The 21,748-nt window shown below is 51.4% G+C and overlaps 1 protein-coding gene across 2 annotated transcripts in view; it reads right to left on the reverse strand.

Annotated features, from left to right (window-relative positions):
• Positions 1-3,236: 3,236 nt before the first annotated feature.
• PLIN3 (perilipin 3) overlaps positions 3,237-21,748 on the reverse strand; it is a 29,728-nt gene continuing 11,216 nt past the window's right edge. The window contains exons 5-8 of one of the 2 annotated variants that reach the window (XM_512292.9): positions 17,201-17,486; positions 12,875-13,074; positions 9,856-9,981; positions 3,237-4,433 (exon numbers count right to left, since the gene is read on the reverse strand). In XM_512292.9, coding sequence (XP_512292.6) covers positions 4,089-4,433; positions 9,856-9,981; positions 12,875-13,074; positions 17,201-17,486 — 957 coding nt within the window. In that variant the 3' untranslated portion in view covers positions 3,237-4,088. The remainder of the gene's footprint in view (positions 4,434-9,855; positions 9,982-12,874; positions 13,075-17,200; positions 17,487-21,748) is intronic. The other variant, XM_063801035.1, reaches the window with a different exon arrangement.

The following is a 21,748-nucleotide window of genomic DNA, read 5'->3' on the forward strand; positions in this document are numbered from 1 at the left end:
TGTAGTCCCAGCTACCTGGGAGGCTGAGATGGGAGGACCACCAGAGCCCAACAGGTTGAGACTGTAGTGAGCTATGATCGCACCACTGCACTCCAGCCTGGGCAACAGAGAGAAACCCTATCTCAAAGAAAAAAAAAAAAAAAAAAAAGATAATATTCCAGTAAAAGTCCAAGTTTTTTTTTACTTTCCCTCTCCACCACCTCCCCTAGAAGCCTCCACCCACAAGCCCATCCATTCTGTTTTCCACTTTTTTTTTTTCTTTTTGGTGTCAGAGTCTCGCTCTGTCGCCCAGGCTGGAGTGCAGTGGCACGATCTTGGCTCACTGCAACCTCCTCCTCCTGGGTTCAAGTGATTCTCCTACTTCAGCCTCCTGAATAGCTGGGATTACAGCTGTGCGCCACCACGCCCAGCTAATTTTTGTATTTTTAGTAGAGATGGGGTTTCACCATGTTGGCCAGGCTGGTCTCGAACTCCTGGCCTCAAGTGATCTGCCTGCCTCAGCCTCCCAAAGTGCTGGGATTACAGGCATGAGCCACCGTGCCTGGCCTCTGTTTTCCACTTTTGCACACATATCCACAGATCCGTGATCATGATACTGAATATTCTTCGATCTGATTTTCCTGTTTAATTCGCATAGGCCAGAGTTCAGCAAACTGTTTGTTGTAAAGGACCAGACAATAAATACTTTCGGCTGGGCGTGGTGGTTCACGCCTGTAATCCCAGCACTTTGGGAGGCCGAGGCGGGCGGATCACAATGTCAGGAGATCGAGACCATCCTGGCTAAAGCAGTGAAACCCCGTCTCTACTAAAAGTACAAAAAATTAGCCGGGCATGGTGGCAGGTGCCTGAAGTCCCAGTTACTCAGGAGGCTGAGGCAGGAGAATGGTGTGAACCTGTGAGGTGGTGCGGCTTGCAGTGAGCTGAGATTGCGCCACTGCACTCCAGCCTGGGCTACAGAGCAAGACTCCATCTCAAAAAAAAAAAAAATTTACTGTATTCCATTGTCAATACATCTTTGACACTTTCGCAAGTCAACATATGTGTAATGTATGATATTCCAAAACAGGCATTGCTACCTTAAAATGTGGTGGTTATGAGCACCGTGGAGAGAACTTGACTCTTTGAGTCCAAATTTTTTTTTTTTTTTTTTGAGACAGAGTCTTGCTCTGTTGCCCAGGCTGGAGTGCAGTGGCGTGATCTTGGTTCACTGCAACCTCTGCATCCTGGGCTAAGTGATTCATGTGCCTCAGACTCCCCAGTAGCTGGGATTACAGGTGTGTGCCACCACACCCAGCTAATTTTTGTATTTTTAATAGAGAGGGGGATTTCACCATGTTGGCCAGTCTGGTCTCGAACTCCTGACCTCAAGTGACCTGCCCGCCTTGGCCTCCCAAAGTGCTGAGATTACAGGCGTGAGGCACCATGCCTGGCCTGAGTTCAAATTACTACTCAGCTATTAGTAGCTGAGGTGGGGCTGAGGGTGAGCTCTCTGGATTACACCTCATTTTCCCTGGAGATAATAGCATCTATCTGATGGGATTGGGAAAAAAATCGGGTGAGAGCCAGGTGCAGTGACTCTCACCTGTAATCCCAGTGCTTTGGGAGGTTGAGTGGGAGGTCGCTTGAGCCCAGGAGTTTGAGACCAGCCTAGGCAACATAGCAAGACCCACATCTGTGTGTGTGTGTGTGTGTGTGTGTGTGTGTATAATTTAGCTGAGTGTGCTGGTGCACGCCTGTAGTTCCTAGATACTCAAGAGGATGAGGTGGGGCCAGGTGTGGTGGCTCACACCTGTAACCTCAGTACTTTGGGAGGCCGAGGTGGGCAGATCACTTGAGGTCAGGAGTTTGAGACCAGCCTGGCTAACACGGTGAAACCCCATCTCTACTAAAAATACAAAATTACATCCTGGCTAACACAGTGAAACCCTGTCTCTACTAAAAATACAAAAAATTAGCCGGTTGTAGTGGCAGGCGCCTGTAGTCCCAGCTACTCGGGAGGCTGAGGCAGGAGAATGGCGTGAACCCAGGAGGTGGAGCTTGCAGTGAGCCGAGATCGTGCCACTGTACTCCAGCCTTAGCCGGGCGTGGTGGTGCATGCCTGTAATCCCAGCTACTCGGGAGGCTGAGGCGGGAAAACCACTCGAACCTGGGAGGTGGAGTTGCGGTGAGCTGAGATAGCACCACTGCACTCCAGCCTGGGCAACAGAGTACAACTCTGTCTCAAAAAAGAGCGAAAAAAAAAAAAGGCTGGCATAGTGGCTCATGCCTGTAATCCAGCACTTTGGGAGGCCAAGGCGGGCAGATCACTTGAGGTCAGGAGTTCAAAGCCAGCCTGGCCAATATGGCAAAACCCCGTCTCTAGTAAAATTCAAAAATTAGCCGGGCATGGTGGTGCGCGCACCAGTAATCCCTGTGGCTGTTGGTTATAGGGAGTGGATTCCTATGTAACATTCATTGAACTGTCCATTTAAGATTCATATACTTGGGTGCATATGAATTCAACTTGAATATGGATTAACAAAGAGAAAGTAACATGTGGTTGGTGATGGGGGAAATGAACCCTCTAAGGACTTAGGGTGGGAGTGAAAAGACTGACAATGATTTGGGCAACAGTCCAGCAGTATTTAGTAAGACTGAGAATGTATCTTCTCCATGTCCCTGGGAGAAGTCCCTGAAGTTCCCCTTCTCTGTAGCTACCGTAGAGAAACACTGTAGATTGTCACTTGGATTTTTTTCTGAGATGGTATCTTGCTCTGTTGCCCAGGCTGGAGTGCAGTAGTGCGATCTTGGCTCACTGCAGTCTCAAAATCCTGGGCTCAAGTGACCCTCCCACCTTACCATGCCTGGCTAACTTAAAAAAAAAAATTTTGTGTAGAGATGGGGTCTTGCTATGTTGCCCAGGCCAGTCTCCCACCTCGGCCTCCCAAAGTGCTGGGATTACAGGCGTGAGCCACTGTGCCAGACCTGCCAGTGTCTTGATCTTGGACTTCCCCGCCTCCAGAACTGTGAGAAATCAATTTCTGTTGCTCATAAATTACCCAGCCTGGCCAGGCACTTTGGCAGGACGTGGTGGGAGGATCGCTTGAGCTCAGGAGTTCAAGATCAGCCTGGGCAACATAGCAAGACCCCGTCTCTACAAAATAAATAAATGAATAAATAAATTACCCTGCCTAAGATATTTCTGTTCTAGCAGCAGGGACAGATGAAGACACACACACGTACACACATGGCCTGTATGCAGTTGTGGGTGAAGTTTATTAAGGCAATACTGAATACCAGAGCATTTCAACAAGGCTTACCACACAGGCCCCAGTACCTTTCTACTCTACAATGAGGCTCAGAAGCTCAGTGTACCACCCCATCCCCAGGAGGCCCACTTAGACCAGAAATCCCAAGTCCATTAGCTACAGGCTGATATCCAGGGACATCGGTGTAAACAAAGAAGTGGGATATGAACTATATCCCTGATTTTTTTTTTCTTTTTTTTTTTTTTTGAGACTAAGTCTCACTCTTGTCCCCCAGGCTGGAGTGCAATGGCGCGATCTTGGCTCACTGCAACCTTCACCTCTAGGGTTCAAGAGGTTCTCTTGCCTCAGCCTCCTAACTGGGATTACAGGCACCTGCCACCATGCCCGGCTCATTTTTTTTTGTATTTTCAGTAGAGACGGGGTTTCAGCATGTTGGCCTGGCTGGTCTCGAACACCTGACCTCAGGTGTTCCGCCCGCCTCAGCCTCCCAAAGTGCTGGGATTACAGGTGTGAGCCACCGCGCCCGGCCTATATTCCTGATATTTAACGAGGAAAAAAAATTCTGCGGGGGAGAACTTTCCTGAAAGATATTTTTTCTGGACATCTCTCTCTACTGACTGATAGGGTGAGGCTCAGAACAGGCTTCTTCCAAGCTCAGAGAGGCTGAGAGAGGGGTCAACTGAGTGATGCCCGTTTTGAGAGCCTTAGCTTCCCAAGTGGACAACACAGAAGAGCTGGGAGGAGTGGCTAGAAAATAAGTTTGAAATGAGCCCCGGGTTGAGGACTCCAGAGCACAGCTGCATTATAGAGATGGGGCCCGCTGAGTCCTCTCCTCTCCCCCTACTTCTTCTCCTCCGGGGCTTTCTCAGTGATTCCAGGGGCAAAGGGTCCCACGAGCCACGTGACAGGTGTGTTCTGGGCCACGTATTCCACCATGTGGTCCAGGGCCTCGCGGGCGCTGGCGACACGCTCGCGGCTCTGGGCCAGGATGCTGCTGGACAGGTCCTGGAAGGAGTGGATGCTGGAAAAGGTGGCCTGGAGGTCCTCCACCTGGCGGCGGGCCTGCTGCACATGGTCCTTCACATTGGTGGGGAGGCCCTGAATGCTGGACCCCAGGGAGGTACAGGTGGCCTGCAGTTGCTGGGCAATGTCCCGGAACATGGTGAGCGCCCGGGACTCGACCTGCTGAGAAGGGAGATGGGGACACCAATCAGGACCATTTGTTTCAGGAAAGGCGATCGGAGCTGAAGCCAGGGAAAGAGGGGAAGAGGGGTTCTACCACTGACCTTGGGGCAAACGCTTTCCATAGGCGAAACTTTTTTTTTTTTTTTTTTTTTGAGACAGAGTCTCGCTCTGTCGCCCAGGCTGGACTGCAGTGGCTCTTTCTCAACTCACTGCAAGCTCCGCCTCCCAGGTTCATGCCATTCTCCTGCCTCAGCCTCCCGAGTAGCTGGGACTACAGGCACCCACCACCACGCCAGGCTAATTTTTTATATTTTTAGTAGAGACGGGGTTTCACCATGTTAGCCAGGATGGTCTTGATCTCCTGACCTCATGATCTGCCTGCCTCGGCCTCCCAAAGTGCTGGGATTACAGGCGTGAGCCACCACACCCGGCCTTTTTTTTTTTTTTTTTTTTTGAGACAGAGTCTCGCTCTGTCGCCCAGGCTGGAGTGCAGTGGCGCAATCTTGACTCACTGCAAGCTCCACCTGCCGGGTTCACACCATTCTCCTGCCTCAACCTCCCGAGTAGCTGGGACTACAGGCGCCCACCACCACACCAGGCTAATTTTTTGTATTTTTAGTAGAGACGGGGTTTCACTGTGTTAGCCAGGATGGTCTTGATCTCCTGACCTCGTGATCCGCCTGCCTTGGCCTCCCAAAATGCTGGGATTACAGGCGTGAGCCACCGTGCCTGGCCCTTTTTTTTTTTTTTTGAGATAGAGTCTTGCTCTGTTGCCCAGGTTGGAGTGCAGTGGCATGATCTTGGCTCACTGCAACCTCCGCCTCCCAGGTTCAAGCGACTCTCCTACCTCAGCCTCCCGAATAGCTAGGACTACAGGCGCGTGCCACCACGCCCGTCTAACTTTTGCATTTTTAGTACAGATGGGGTTTCACCATGTTGGCCGGGCTCGTCTTGAACTCTACCTCAAGTGATCGGCCCTCCTTGGCCTCCCAAAGTACTGAGATTACAGGCATGAGCCACCGTGCCCAGACTCTTTTCTTTTAATTAGAAATAGGATCTCACTTTGTCACCCAGGCTGGAGTGCAGTGGCGTGATCATAGCTTACTACAGCCTGTAACTCCTGAGCTCAAGTTATCCTCTCATTTCAGCCTCCTGAGTAGCTGGGACTACAGGCACTCACTACCACGCCCAGCTACATTTTTAAAATTTTCTGTAGAGCCAGGATCTAAGTTGCCCAGGTCTTAAACTCCTGGGCCCAAGTGACCTGCCCACTTCAGCCTCCCAAAATGCTGGAATTACAGGCATGAGCCACTGCATTTGGCCACTAGTCAAATTCCTTAAAGGGCATAGACAAATCACCAAAGAAGATATAGGGAGAGCACATGAAAAGCTGTTTGACCTTATAAGTCATTGAGGAAATGCAAATCAAAACCATAAGGAGGCCTGGCATGGTGGCTCATGCCTGTAATCCCAGCACTTTGGGAGGCTAAGGCGCGTGGATCACCGAGGTCAGGAGTTCAGCCTGACCAACATGGCGAAACCCGCATTTCTACTAAAGATACAAAATTAGCCGGGCGTGGTGGCATGTGCCTATAATCCCAGCTACACAGGAAGCTTAGGCAGAAGAACTGCTTGCACCCAGGAGGCGGAGGTTGCAGTGAGCCAAGATCATGCCATTGCACTCCAGCCTGGGCAACAGAGTGAGACTCTGTCTCAAAAACAAACAAACAAAAACCCCAGAGGCTATCAGATGATACCCACTGTCAGTCAAGAGGCGGAGAAATTGGAAGCCTCGTGTATTGCTGGTGGTATAGTTACTTTGGAAAACAGTCTAGCGGTTACTCAAAATGTTAAACCATAGAATCATCATATGACTCGGCAATTCTAGTTGTGGGTGTGTGCACAAGAGAAACGGAAACATACGTCCACACACAAAGACATGCACATAGGGGCACAGCAAAAAGTAGAAACAACTCAAGTGTCCTTCGGTTGATAAATGGGTGAACAGAATGTGATCCACCCATACAACAGAATGTGACTCAGCCATGGAACGTCATGGGGCTCTGACCCAGGCCACAGCATGGGTGAGCCCTGAGGATGTCACGCTCAGCGCGAGAAGCCGGACACAAAAGGCCAAACAGGGTGTGATCCCATTTCTACGAAATGTCCAGGACAGGCCCATCCACAGAGACAGGAGGGGATACGTGGTTGGGAGGAGGAGGAAATGGGGCAGTGACTGCTGATGGGAACAGGGTTTCTTTTTAGGGGCATGAGATGAGATAGGGATAGTTGCGCAATGCTGAGAACCAGCGATGTGTATGCTTTAAATGCGTGACTTGTATGGTATGCAAATGAGATCTCAATAAAACTGTTTAAAAAAAAGGCTGGGCATGGTGGCTCACCCCTGTAATCCCCAGCACTTTGGGAGGCCGAGGAGGGGGTGGATCATGAGGTCAGGAGATCGAGACCATCCTGGCTAACATGGTGAAACCCCGTCTCTACTAAAAATACACAAAAAAATTAGCCGGGCGTGGTGGCGGGAGCCTGTAGTCCCAGCTACTCGGGAGGCTGAGGCAGGAGAATGGCGTGAACCCGGGAGGCGGAGCTTGCAGTGAGCCGAAATCGCATCACTGCACTCCAGCCTGGGCGACAGAGCGAGACTCCATCTCAAAAAAAAAAAAAAAAAGAAAAAAAAAAGCTGTTAAAAAACAAAAAGTGGAAGCCAGGCTGGGACAGCCTGGAAGAACTTTCTAGGCAGAAGTTGTAAACCATCCGGGGAGAACATAGTTGAAATCAGGTCCTTGAAAATTTCCTTGGCCAGAGAGTGAGATGAGCACAGACAGGGTTCGAGACCAGCCTGGCCAACATGGTGAGACCCCATCTCTACTAAAAATACAAAAATTAGGCCGGGCGCAGTGGGTCAGGCCTGTAATCCCAGCACTTTGGGGGGCCAAGACGGGTGGATAACTTGAGGTTAGGAGTTCTAGACCAGCCTGGCAAACATGACAGAACCCTGTCTCTATTAAAAATACAAAAAAATTAGCTGGGTGTGGTTGCGGGCGCCTGTAATCCCAGCTACTTGGGAGATTGAGGCAGGAAAATTGCTTGAACCCAGGAGGTGGAGGCTGCAGTGAGTCAAGATCACGCCACTGCACTCCAGCTTGGGTGACGGAGTGAGACTCTGTCTCAAAAATAAATAAATAAATAAAATTAGCTGGGCGTGGTGGCAGGTGCCTGTAGTCTCAGCTACTCGGGAAGCTGAGGCAGGAGAATCGCTTGAACCCGGGAGGCAGAGGTTGCAGTGAGCCGAGATCATGACATTGCACTCCAGCCAGGGTGACAGAGTGAGACTCTATCTCAAAAAAAAAAAAAAAAAAAAAAAAAAGGCACACACTGGGAGGTAGGGTTTTGCCCAGAGCCCTGGCAGCTGGAGGACTCTGGACTTGAGCCAGGGATTATGGGAGAGTGCCCACGTGAGAGAGATAAGATCTGGTTTTTTCATTTGAAAAGTCATTCTGGCTGCTGTGCTTAGCAGTCGGGGAAACAGGAGACAGTTTTAGGCAGCAGGTGGTCTAGTTCTGCCTCCCGAACAATTTGCATTTATAGAGATATTCACGATATCTTTATGCATGTCACTTTTGTAGCCCTTACTATGTGCTTTTGATATGATCTCATTTCAGTTTTTAAAAAATTGATCTGGGTCCGGGCACGGTGGCTCACGCCTGTAATACCAGCACTTTGGGAGGCCAATGTGGGCGGATCACCTGCGGTCAGGAGTTTGAGACCAGCCTGGCCAACATGGCGAAACCCCGTGTCTACTAAAAAGTACAAAAATTAGCCGGGCGTGGTGACACATGCCTGTAATCCCATCTACTGGGGAGGTGGAGACAGGAGAACCACTTGAACCCAGGAGGCAGAGGTTGCAGTGAGCTGAGATTGTGCCACTGCACTCCAGCCTGGGCAACAGAGCAATAAATAAATAAATAGGCAGGGTGTGGTGGCTCACGCCTGTAATCCCAGCACTTTGGGAGGCCGAGGCAGGCGGATCACAAGGTCAGCAGATCAAGACCATCCCGGGTAACACGGTGAAATCGCGTCTCTACTAAAAATACAAAAAAAATTAGCTGGGCCTGGTGGCGGGCGCCTGTAGTCCCAGATACTCGGGAGGCTGAGGCAGGAGAATGGCGTGAACCTGGGAGGCAGAGCTGGTAGTGAGCTGAGATTACACCACTGCACTCCAGCCTGGGTGACAAAGCGAGACTCCATCTCAAAAAAAAAAAAAATAAATAAATAATTGATCTAGGGTCGGGTGTGGTGGCTCATGCCTGTAATCCCAGTGCTTTGGAAGGCTGAGGTGGGAGTATTGCTTGACACCGGGAGCTCAAGACCAGCCTGGGCAATACAGTGAGATCCTGTCTCTACTAAAAATTAAAAAAAAAATTAGCCAGGCATCGTGGCACACGCCTGTGTTCCCAGCTACTTGGGAGGCTGAGGCGAGAGGATTGCCTGAGCCTGCAATGGCGAGGCCACAGTGACCTGTGATGGCATCACTGCACTCCAGCCAGGGCAACAGAGTGAGACCCTGTCTCAAAGATAAATAAACAAATATTTCAAAAATTGATATATAATCCACACACCCTAAAACTCGCCCTTTGAAGTGTACGATTCATTGGTTTTTAATATATTCACAAGGTTGGGCAAATACTACCTTCATCTAATTGCAGGACATTTTCTGTTTTTTGAGACAGAATCTCCTTCTGTTGCCCAGGCTGGAGTGCAGTGGTGCGATCTCGGCTCACTGCAAACTTCCTTTGCCCCTGGGGAGCTTAAGTGGGTGGTGGGACAGGCAGCGAGACCCATTAGAGAACACAAGAGGCCAAGGCTTGAGATAGAGTGGAGGGGGCCGGAGAATACTAGTCAGAAGTTGCTGCTAGGGGCCGGGCTCAGTAGCTCACGCTTGTTAATCCCAACACTTTGGGAGGCCGGGCAGGGCGGATCACTTGAGGTCAGGAGTTCAAGACCAGCCTGGCCAACATGGTGAAACCCTGTCTCTACTAAAAATACAAAAAAATTAGCCAGGCGTGGTGGTGAGCGCCTATAATCCCAGCTACTAGGGAGGCTGAGGCAGGAGAATCACTCGAACCCAGGAGGTGGAGGTTGCAGTGAGCCAAGATCATGCCATTGTACTCCAGCCTGGGTGACAGAGCAACACTCCGTCTCAAAACAAAAAAAAAGAAGCCATACCTATGCATGCCCAAGAGGAGAAATCAAGGCAGGCTTCCTGAAGGAGGTGTCATTAGCTTCCAAAAGCAGGTGAGGCTAGGGAAATAATTCGAAGCAGGTAGGCCCATGAAGCAGAGGTGTAGAGAGTGGCATCGGGACTCCAAGTACCCCAGGCCACCCCCCAGTCCCTCATGGGTACCTCTGGCTTGGGCGGCTCCTTCTCGGGGCCCTGGAGCTGCTTCTGGTTCCAGCTGAGCCACATCTGGTGCAGCTTCTCCTGGCCTTCCACCAGCTTCTGATCAACGCCTTGCTTGACAGTTTCCATCTGGGGCAGGGGAGAGAGAGGTGAGGGAAGGAGACTCACCTGGGAGAGACGGGATTCCAGAAGGAACCCAGGGAATCCTTCCATCATCTGACTTACATGACGGTCTAGAAAAGAGAAAGGGAGGGAGGGAGGAAGGGTTTCCTGGCTACGGTGAGCTCTGGTGCCTTTGGTTTAATCATTGACATACTGAGGCTCTGTGTGGTTGGTGCAAAGAAGGGCTGCACATCCCCTGTAGCTCCTCCCATTGTGTCAATTTCTCCTGCGCTTACAGGGGAGCCTGGACACGTGGCTTTGGCCAATGGGACATGAGCAGATGGAACTAGCAAAGGCTTAAAAAGTGCTTGTAGGCTGGGCATGGTTGCTCACACCTGTAATCCCAGCACTTTGGGAGGTCGAGGTGGGCGGATCACCTGAGCTCAGGAGGCCGAGACCAGCCTAACCAACATGGTGAAACCCCGTCTCTACTAAAAATACAAAAATTAGCCAGGTGTGGTGGTGCACATCTGTAGTCCCAGCTACTCAGGAGGCTGAGGCACGAGAATTGCTTGAACCTGGGAGGCGGAGGTTGCAGTGAGCTGAGATTGCGCCACTGCACTCCAGCCTGGGTGACAGAGCCAGACTCTGTCTCAAAACAACAAAAAACAAAAAACAAAAAAAAGTGCTTGTAATGAAATATGACTCAGCCTTCCAAAGGAACGAAGCAGGCTGACTTCTGCAATCCCAGCGCTTTGGGAGGCCAAGGGGGTTGGATCACTTGAGCTCAGTAGCTCCAGAACCGCCTAGGCAACACATGACATCTCATCTCTATATATTACATAAAGTTTAAGAGAAAAGAAAAATAGTTGGCCGGGCGCAGTGGCTCATGCCTGTAATCCCAGCACTTTGGGAGGCCGAGGCGGGTGGATCACGAGGTGAGGAGATCGAGACCATCCTGGCTAACACGGTGAAACCCCATCTCTACTAAAAATACAAAAAATTAGCCCAGCGTGGTGGTGGGCACCTGTAGTCCCAGCTACTCGGGAGGCTGAGGCAAGAGAATGGTGTGAACCGAGGAGGCAGAGCTTGCAGTGAGCAGAGACTGCATGCCACTGCACTCCAGCCTGGGTGACAGAGCGAGACTCCGTCTCAAAAAAAAAAAAAAAAATGCCGGGCGCGGTGGCTCACGCCTGTAATTCCAGCACTTTGGGAGGCTGAGGTGGGCGGATCAAGAGGTCAGGAGATCAAGACCATCCTGGCTAACACTGTGAAACCCCATCTCTACTAAAAATAGAAAAAAAAATTAGCCAGGCGTGGTGGCCGGCGCCTGTAGTCCCAGCTACCAGAGGGCTGAGGCAGGAGAATGGCATGAACCCGGTAGGCGGAGCTTGCAGTGAGCCGAGATCGCGCCACAAAAAGAAAAGAAAAATAAATAAAGATGAATGACGGCAGACATATGCTCCAAGATGGGTGTACCTAAGAGGCTGCAGTGAGCCATGATCATCCACTCCAGCCTGGGCAACAGAGTGAGCCCCTGTCTCTGAAAAAAAAAAAAAAAAAAAGGTCATTAAGGTAAATGAAGCTATCCATTAGGGTGGGCTCCAATCCATAAAGCGCTGGGCTCCTTAAATAAGGAGATTAGAGCTGTGCCTGGTGGCTCGTGTCTGTAATCCCAGCACTTTGGGAGGCTGAGGTGGGTGGATCACTTGAGGTCAGGAGTTTGAGACCAGCCCGGCCAACATAGTGAAACCCCATCTCTACTAAAAATACAAAAATTAGCCAGGCATGGTGGCAAGTGCCTGTGATCCCAGCTACTCGGGACGTGGAGGCCCAAGAATCACTTGAGCCCGGGAAGTGGAGGTTGCAGTGAGCTGAGATTGCACCACTACACTCCCGCCTGGGCAACAGAGCGAGACTCCGTTCAAAGAAAAAAAAGAGATTAGGACACAGACATACACAGAGGGAAGGGATGACCATGTGAATACACGGAGAGAAGATGGCTGTCTACGAGTCAAGGAGAGAGGCCCCAAAAGGACACTCTGATCTTGGACTTCCAGCCTCCAGAAATGTGAGAAAATAAATATCTGTTGTTTACATTTCCCAGACAGTGCGAATTTTTTTTTTTTTTTTGAGATGGAGTCTCACTCTTGTTGCCCAGGCTGGAGAGCAGTAGCATGATCTCGGCTCACTGCAGTCTCTGCCGCCCAGGTCCAAGCGATTCTCCTGCCTCAGCCTCCTGAGTAGCTGGGATTACAGGTGCCTGCCATTGTACCTGGCTAATTTTTGTATTTTTAGTAGAGATGGGGTTTCACCATGTTGGCCAGGCTGGTCTTGAACTCCTGACCTCATGATCCACCCGCCTCAGCCTCCCAAAGTGCTGGGATTACAGGCATGAGCCACTGCACCTGGCCACGATTTTTTTTTTTTTTTTTTTGAGATGGGGTCTTACTCTGTTGACTAGGCTGCAGTGCAGTGGCACAATCATAGCTCACTGCAGCCTCCAACTCCTGGGCTCAAGCAATCGTCCCACCTCAGCCTCCCAAGCAGCTGGGATTACAGGCACGCACCACCACAGCCAGCTAATTGTTTTAAATTATTTTTTGTAGAGATGGGGTCTTGCTATATTGCCCAGGTGGGTCTCAAACCCCTGGACTCATGCGATCCTCCTGCCTTGGGCTCCCAAAGCACTTGAGGGACTCACACAAAGAGGTGTGAGCCGCTGTGCCCGGCCCCAGACAGTGTGGTCTGTGGTAGCAGCCTAAGCAAATCAGTGTACAACCAGACACAGTGCCAGGAGCAAGCGGGAATGGCCCTGCCAGCCTGCAGAGGGGTGAGCAATAAGCCACTGAGCTCTGGGTAGGTGTCTGCTGCGGGATGAAGGCTGCTGGCTCAGGGCCCCGACCCCCCGGAACCTCACCAGGCTTAGGGCCTGCGACAGCTGCAGCAGAGCCTCCTGTGCCCTCTGCTTGGTGGCTCGAAGCTTGCCCAGCGAGTGCTCATAGGCGTGCTGCCGCAGCCTCTCCGACAGGGAGCCCAGACGTACGAAGTAGCTCTGTTCCTGCCGCTGCTGCTGCACGGACGCGACTTCGAAGCCATCCAGGGACGTGGCGATGCGGGCTGCAAGGAAAAGAAGAAGGGTCTCTGTGAAGACCAGAACACACAGCCGGGCTCGTCCCAGGCAGACAGTCCCAAGAATCACACTGTCCAGTTTATTTATTTATTTAGAGATGGAGTCTCACTCTGTCGCCCAGGTTGGAGTGCAGTGTGGTGTCATCTCGGCTCACTGCAACCTCTGCCTCCCAGGTTCAAGTGATTATCCTGCCTCAGCCTCCCAAGTAACTGGGATTACAGGCGCCCGTCACCATGCCCGGCTAATTTTTGTATTTTTAGTAGAGACGGGGTTTCACCATGTTGGCCAGGCTGGTCTCGAACTCCTGATCTCCAGTGATTCATCCGAATTGGCCTCCAAAAGTGCTGTGATTATAGGCGTGAGCCACCACACCTGGCCATGCTGTCCAGTTTATACCCCAGTTCTACTTCTTATAAACCTCGAAGGCCTGGGAGCAAAGGAGTCTGCCTTGGTTTTCCCTATCTGCAAAATGGGGATAAGGAAAATTAAACCTCACAGGAATCAGAGAACTTAGACTAGCAGGAGGGTCTCAAGCTATGGCCTGCAGGCCAGACCTGCCTTGGACAACCTGTGAATATAGGCCTGAATGTTCATTATGCAGTCCTGCAGAGAACAACAGCATTCCAGCCAGCAGTACATCACATATACTACAGAGGTCCCATAAGATTATAATACCGTAGGCCAGGCGCAGTGGCTCATGCCAATAATGCCAGCCCTTTGGGAGGCCAAGGTGGGCAGATCACTTGAGGTTAGGAGTTCAAGACTAGCCTGGCCAACATGGCACTACCCCATCTCTACTAAAAATACAAAAATTAGCCAGGCATGATGGCACTAGCCTGTAATCTCAGCTACTTGGGAGGCTGAGGCAGGAGAATCGCTTGAACCCGGGAAGTGGAGGCTGCAGTGAGCCGAGATCACACCACTGCACTCCAGCCTGGGTGAGAGTGAGACTCCATCTCAAAAAAAAAAGAGAATAATGACATTTCAGCCAACAATGGACTGCATATACTACAGTGGTCCCATAAGATTATAATACCATATATACCGTGTTTTTCCTGTACTTTTTCTTCTTTTTTTTAGACAGGGTCTCGGTCTGTTGCCCAGGCTGGAGTGCAGTGGCACGACCTCAGCTTACTGCAGGCTCAACCTCCCAGCTTCAAGCTATCCTTCAACCTTGGCCTCCTGAGTAGCTGGGACTACATAAAGCTGGGACTACGGCAAGACACCTGGCTAATTTTTGTACTTTTTATAGAAATGGGGTCTATGTTGCCCAGGCTGGTCTTGAAATCCTGGACTCAAGCAATCTGCTCGCCTCAGACTCCCAAAGTGCTAGGTTTACAGGTGTGAGCCATTGCACCTGGCTTCCTGTACCTTTTCTATGTTTAGATCTGTTTGTTTTGTCGGTTTTTATATTTTGAAGTACAGTCTCGCTCTGTTGCCCAGGCTGGAGTGCAGCGGTGCGATCATAGCTCACTGTAGCCTTGAACTCCCAGGCTCAGGTGATCCTCCTGTCTCAGCTCCCAAATAGCAACTGGGACTACAGGCGGGCACTAGCACACCCAGCTAATTTTTAAATTTTTTGTAGAGACGGGGTCTCACTATGTTGTCCAGGCTGGTCTGGAACTACTGGGCTTAACTGATCCTCCCACCAAAGTGCTGGGATGACAGGTGTGAGCCACCGTGCCTGGCCTCATCCCATGTTCGTAGGTTCACATGTGTATATGCATGTATTTATTTACTTATTTATTTTATTTTATTTTTTGAGACAGAGTCTCACTCTGTTGCCCAGGCTGGAGTGCAATGGCATGATCTTGGCTCACTGCAACCTCCGCCTCCCGGGTTCAAGTGATTCTCCTGCCTTAGCCTCCTGAGTAGCTGGGATTACAGGCATGTGCTACCATGCTTGGCTAATTTTTGTATTTTTAGTAGAGATGGGGTTTCACCATGTTGGCCAGGCTGGTCTCAAACTCCTGACCACGTGATCCAGCTGCCTCAGCCTCTGAAAGTGCTGCGATTACAGGCATGAGTCACCACGCCTGGCCTTTATTTTTTTTGAGATGGAGTTTCACTCTTGTTGCCTGGGCTGGAGTGCAATGGCGCAGTCTTGGCTCACCACAAGCTCTGCCTCCCAGATTCAAGCGATTCTCTTGCCTCAGCCTCCCAAGTTAGCTGGGATTACAGGGATCCGCCACCATGCCCGGCTAATTTTGTATTTTTAGTAGAGATGGGGTTTCTTTATGTTGGTCAGGCTTGTCTCGAACTCCCGACCTCAGGTGATCCACCCACCTCAGCCTCCCAAAGTACTGGGATTACAGCCATGAGCCACTGCGCCCAGCTGCATGTATTTATTTAATCCTGCTCCTACTGTACCCATGCTTTTTTTTTTTTTTGAGATGGAGTCTCACTCTGTCGCCCAGGCTGGAGTGCAGTGGCCCAATCTTGGCTCACTGCAACCTCTGCCTCCCAAGTAGCTGGGATTACAGACGCCTGCCACCGCACCTGGCTAATGTTTATTTTATTTTATTTTATTTTTGAGACGGCGTCTAGCTCTATTGCCCAGGCTGGAGTGCAGTGGCATGATCTCGGCTCACTGCAAGCTCCACCTCCCAGGTTCATGCCATTCTCCTGCCTCAGTCTCCCGAGTAGCTGGGACTACAGGCACCCGCCACCACGCCTGGCTAATTTTTTTTTTTTTTTTTTTTTTTTTTTTTTTTAGTAGAGGTGGGGTTTCACTGTGTTAGCCAGGATGGTCTCAATCTCCTGAACCTGTGATCCGCCCGCCTCGGCCTCCCAAAGTGCTGGGATTACAGGCGTGACCCACCGCGCCTGGCCTAATTTTTGTATTTTTAGTAGAGACTGGGTTTCACCATGTTGGCCAGGCTTGTCTCAAACTCTTGACTTCAGGTGATCTGCCCACCTCGGCCCACCAAAGTGCTGGGATTACAGGCTGAGCCACCGCGCCCTGCCTATATCCTAAGCTACTTATTTGCAAAAATCCCAATCCCCGCACTTTGGGGGGCTAAAGCAGTAGGATCACTCCAGCCAAGGAGTTCTGGATCAGCTGGGATGACAGAGGGAGACCCCGTCTTTACCAAAAATTAAATAAAGAAAAATTAGTTGGGCATGATGGTGTGTGCTTGTAGTCCCAGCTACTCGGAAGCTGAGATGGGAGGCTCGCCTCAACCCAGGAGTTTGAGGCTACATTGAGCTATGATCGCACCACTGCACTTCAGCCTGGGCAAGAGAGTGAGACTCTATCTCTAAAACAAATAAATAAAAAAGGGCCGGGCATGGTGGCTCACGCCTGTAATCCCAGTACTTGGGGAGGCCGAGGTGGGCAGATCACAAGGTCAGGAGTTCAAGACCAGCCTGGCCAACATAGTGAAACCCCGTTGCTACTAAAAATACAAAAAATTAGCTGTGTGGTGGCAGGTGCCTGTAATCCCAGCTACTCAGGAGGATGAGGCAGGAGACTCGCTTGAACCCAGGAGGCAGAGGTTGCAGTGAGCTGAGATCACGCCATTGCACTCCAGCCTAGGTGACAGAGCGAGACTCTGTCTCTAAATAAATAAATGAATTAATTAAAGAAGAATATCAAATAAACAGTGCAGGGAGTGCGAGTATGTGACCGAGATGACTGGAGTGGGATGTCTGGCCTGGCGGGAACACCAGCGTCGTTGTCACAGTTCAGTGAGATCTCAAGTTTAGTCACGTATTTATGCAGGAGCGGAGTGAGCGAAGGGGGAAGAGGAGGAGGGCGGGGAGAGGACAGGGGAGGTTGTGCAGGACCTTGTGGGCTGTGACGAGGACTTGGGCTTTGACCCCAGGGGAGGTGGGGTCCATGGAGGGCTGTGGGCAGAGGGACGGGTTCTGACTCAGGTGGTCACAGGCGCCCTCTGGTGGCTGCTGTGGGGAGGAGACTGTGGTGGATGAGGGCGGGAGCTGGTGAGCAGGACAGAGGGGACTGCGTTAGTGATGAGATTCCAAGATGCCCGGAGAAGTGGCAGGGACGAGGCGGCAGTGAGTGTCGGCACAGACCCCAGGAGGCCGACAGCGGCTTCCCGTCAGGGGGCCTGGGGAGGGGTCCCAGAGCAGCCCGCTGGCCACACTTACCCAGTTCGGCATCCGTAAGGGGCAGGTGGTTGTCCGCCCACTCCTCCGACTTCCCCAGCACCGTGTCGACCCCACTCAGCACCATCTGGCCCAAGCGGGAGCCCATGACCGATTGGACCCCGCCGGTCACTACGGACTTTGTCTTGTCCACGCCGCTCTGCACAGCACCGCGGGTCGCGTCCACCGCCTCCGACAATCGGGTGGCCACCGTGTCCTTGGCACTAGACACCATCTCTTGGGCCCCCGACACCTTAGACGACACAAGCTCCTTGGTGTCCGCCAGGACCTAGGAGATGCAACAGCATCAGCATCTCTGCCTTCCCTCCATATCTGGGCACCCCTCCCCTGCACCCCAACTTCCAGGGAGACCGAGGCGGGGAGCGCCATCCCCCAGGTGACCCCAGCATCTCCGTCTTCCCTCTGTATGTGGGCACCCCTCCCCTGCACCCCAACTTCCAGGGAGACTGAGGCAGGGAGCGCCATCCCCCAGGTGACCCTGAGTCTGGAGTTGTGGGCATGACCTCATACTCTGCAGCCAGACTACCTAGGCTCCGTTCCTAGCTAGCTACTTCTCAGCTGTGTGGCTTCAGGCAAGTCACTCTACCTCCCTGTACCTCATTTCTTTCTTTCTTTTTTTTTTTTTTTTGGAGACAGGGTCTTGCTCTGTTGCCCAGGCTGGAGTGCAGTGACACCATCTCAGATCACTGCAACCTCTGTCTCCCGGGTTCAAGCAGTTCTCCTGCCTCAGCCTCCCAAGTAGCTGGGATTACAGGTGCCCGCCACCATGCCTGGCTAATTGTTTTTTGTTGTTGCTGTTGTTGAGATGGAGTTTCACTCTCGTTGCCCAGGCTGGAGTGCAATTGTGTGATCTCGGCTCACTGTAACCTCCGCCTCCTGGGTTCAAGCGATTCTCCTGCCTCAGCCTCCCGAGTAGCTGGGATTACAGGCATGCGCCACCACGCCAGGCTAATTTTGTATTTTTAGTAGAGATGGGGTTTCGCCATGTTGGTCAGGCTGGTCTCAAACTCCTGACCTAGTGATCCGCCCACCTCAGCCTCCCAAAGTGCTAGGATTACAGGCATGAGCCACTGCACTCTGCCTGTTTTTTGTTTTTTTTTTCAATTTAATTTTTTTTTCTTTTGAGATGGAGTCTCCCTCTGTCACCCAGGTGGAGTGCGGTGGCACAATCTCGGCTTACTACAAACTCCACCTCCTGGGCTCAAGTGAGCCTCCCACCTCAGCTTCCCCAGCAAGTAGCTGTGACCACAGGCACGTACCACCACTCGTGGCTATTTTTTATCTTTTATTTTTATTTATTTATTAATTTTTTTTGAGGCGGAGTTTCACTCTTGTTGCCCGGGCTGGAGTGCAATGGTGCAATCTCGATTCACTGCAACCTCTGCCACGTGGGTTCAGGTGATTCTCCTGCCTCAGCCTCCCAAGTAGCTGGGATTACAAGCACATGCCACCATGCCGAGCTGATTTTTGTATTTTTAGTAGAGACGGGTTTCACCATGTTGGCCAGGCTGGTCTTGAACTCCTGACATCAGGGGATCCACTTGCCTGGGCCTCCCAAAGTGCTGGGATTACAAGCATGAGCCACTGCGCCCAGCCTTATTTTTTATTTTTTGTAGAGACAAAAAATACAAAAAATTAGCCGGGTGCAGTGGTGCATGTCTGTAATCCTTACTACTCGAGAGGCTGAGGCAGGAGAATCCCTTGAACCCGGGAGGTGGAGTTTGCAGTGAGCTAAGACTGCACCACTGCACTCCAGCCTGGGCGACAGAGAGAGACTCTGTCTCCAAAAAAAACAAAAACAAACAAACAAACAAAAGCTTTGCATGGAATCCTTTGACTACGCCCCACCCAGCACATGGGGAGCGCTCATCTGTCAATACCTGCTGTTCTCGAATCTAAGTCTTTTTTTTTTCTTTTTTCTTTTGAGACAGGGTCTCACTGTGTCACTCAGGCTGGAGTGCAGTGGTGCAATCATAGCTCACTGAAGCCTTGACCTCTTCGGCTCCAGCGATCCTCCCACCTCAGCCTCCCAAGTAGCTGAGACTACAGGTACGCACCACCACACCTGGCTTATTTTGTAGAGACAAGGACTCTCCATGCTGCCCAGGCTGGTTTCGAACTCCTGGCCTCAAGCAGTCCTCCTGCTTTGGCCTCCCAAAGTGCTGGGATGACCGACATGAGCCACTGTGTCCAGCTGAAGCTAAGTCTTTAGACAGATCTCTATGCAGAGGGCTCTCTGCAAAGTTGAAAACCACACCTGCCCCATTCCTACCCAAGTTGGTGCTTCCCTGAAGACTCAGTCCTCTTGTACTCATGAGAATTCATCTTTTTGTGGGGGAAGAGGGTGTGAGAGTCAAGTTTTTTGTTTTTGTTTTGTTTTGTTTTTTTACAGAGTTTTTGCTCTTGTCACCCAGGCTGGAGTGCAGTGGCACGATCTCGGCTCACCGCAACCTCCACCTCCCAGGTTCAAGCGGTTCTCCTGCCTCAGCCTCCCCAGCAGCTGGGACTACAGGCGTGCACTGCCACACCTGGCTAATTTTTTGTATTTTTAGTAGAGACGGGGTTTCACTGTGTGAGCCAGCATGAGCCAACGCCCCCGATGACAGTCAGGTTCTAACAGCCCCACTACTCAGTGAACACGCACGTTCTCACACTGGCCCGGATTAAAATCTAGCTCTGACAACACCACTGTCCCCCAGAACCTGGGGAAAGTTACCTCTTCACAAAGGGGGAAAAAACTCATAGGGCCCAGAATTCAGAGAGCATTGCACCTCTCAAAAAGTCAAGAGCTCACAGCAGGCCAGGCACGGTGGCTCACACCTGTCATCCCGGCACTTTGGGAGGCTGAGGTGGGAGGATCGCTTGGGCCCAGAAGTGTGAGAACAGCCTGGGCAACATAGTAAGACCTCACCTCTACAAAAAATACAAAAATTGGCCGGGCACGGTGACTCACGCCTATAATCCCAGCACTTTGGGAGGCCAAGGCAGCTGGATCACCTGAGGTCAGGGGTTCGAGACCGGCCTGGCCAACATGGTGAAACCCCATCTTTACTAAAAATACAAAAATTTGCTGGGCATAGTGATGGGCGCCTATAATCCCAGCTACTTGGGAGGCTGAGGCAGGAGGATCACTTGAACCCAGGAGGCAGAGGTTGCAGTGGGCTGAGATCACGCCACTGCATTCCAGCCTGGGCAACAGAATGAGACTCCATCTCAAAAAAAAAAAAAAAAAAGCTCCCAGCTGCTGCTCCGTTCAATGACCTTGAAGAATTCACCCTGAGCTTATCCCTTCTATAAACAGAAAGACTGTTGGCCTCCTACGCTATCAGTGGGAGAGAAAGGGAAGCAAGGGCTTGGCCCTGAGACGGGGGCTCCTGGTTGACGTTTCCCATCTTCCTGTAAGCTCAGCAGTTTCCATCCCCCCTCAGCCAAGCCCACTATTGGCCTTTGCTGGTAAGGCGTAGGCATGGCTGGGCACAGTGGCTCACAACTGTAATCCCAGCACTTTGGGAAGCCAAGGCAAGCGGGAGGATTGCTTGAGCCCAGGAGTTTGTTTTTTGTTTTGTTTCTGAGATGGAGTCTCGCTCTGTTGTTCTGATCTCGTGATCTGCCTGCCTCAGCCTCCCAAAGTGCTGGGATTACAGGCGTGAGCCACCGTGCCCGGCTAGCCCGGGAGTTTGACACCAGCCTGGGCAATATAGCAAGACCCCATTCCTACAAAAAATTAAAAAATTAGTCAGGTGTGGTGGTGCACACCTGTAGTCCCAGCTTCTCAGGAGGCTGAGAGCTGGGAGGATTGCCTAAGTCTAGGAGGTCGAGGCTGTAGTGAGCCAAGATCACGCCACTGCACTCTAGCTTGGGCTACAGAGCAAGACCTTGTCTCAAAAAAAAAAAAAAAGTGCAAGTTGACAACCGCTCTGCTGTTTCCCAGCTAAGGCCATTTCTGCATAAATGGGAGGTGAGGAAGTGTAACCATGATGGGACAGCACAGCTCCCCGGCATACAGTAGGCACTCAATAGCAAGTGGATGAATAAGCTGCCTGTCCCTGCAGGTGGTCCCAGGCAAAGTCCAAGGATGCTGGGATGCGGCTGGCTTGTCCTGCCTCCAACCCAGGGATCACCTATTTCTGATGCTACAGACCCAGACACAAGCAGGTGGTACCCGAGGGTGGCCCTTCTGTAACCACTGGGCTGAAGTGGACATGGAGCACCTGAATACTTAATAAGCATCTACCTGCCGGGCACGGTGGCTCACACCTGTAATCCTAGCACTTTGGGAGGCCGAGGCAGGCAGATCACCTGAGGTTGGGAGTTCGAGACCAGCCTGACCAACATGGAGAAACCCCTATCTCTACTAAAAATATAAAATTACCCAGGCATGGTGGTGCATGCCTGTAATCCCAGCTACTCGGGAGGCTGAGGCAGGAGAATCGCTTGAGCCCGAGAGGCGGAGGTTGCAGTGAGCCGAGATCGCACCATTGCACTCCAGCCTGGGCAACAAGAGCAACACTCTGTCTCAAAAAACTAAAA

The sequence above is a fragment of the Pan troglodytes genome, chromosome 20 (assembly GCF_028858775.2).
Source record: "Pan troglodytes isolate AG18354 chromosome 20, NHGRI_mPanTro3-v2.0_pri, whole genome shotgun sequence".
NCBI lineage: Eukaryota > Metazoa > Chordata > Mammalia > Primates > Hominidae > Pan > Pan troglodytes.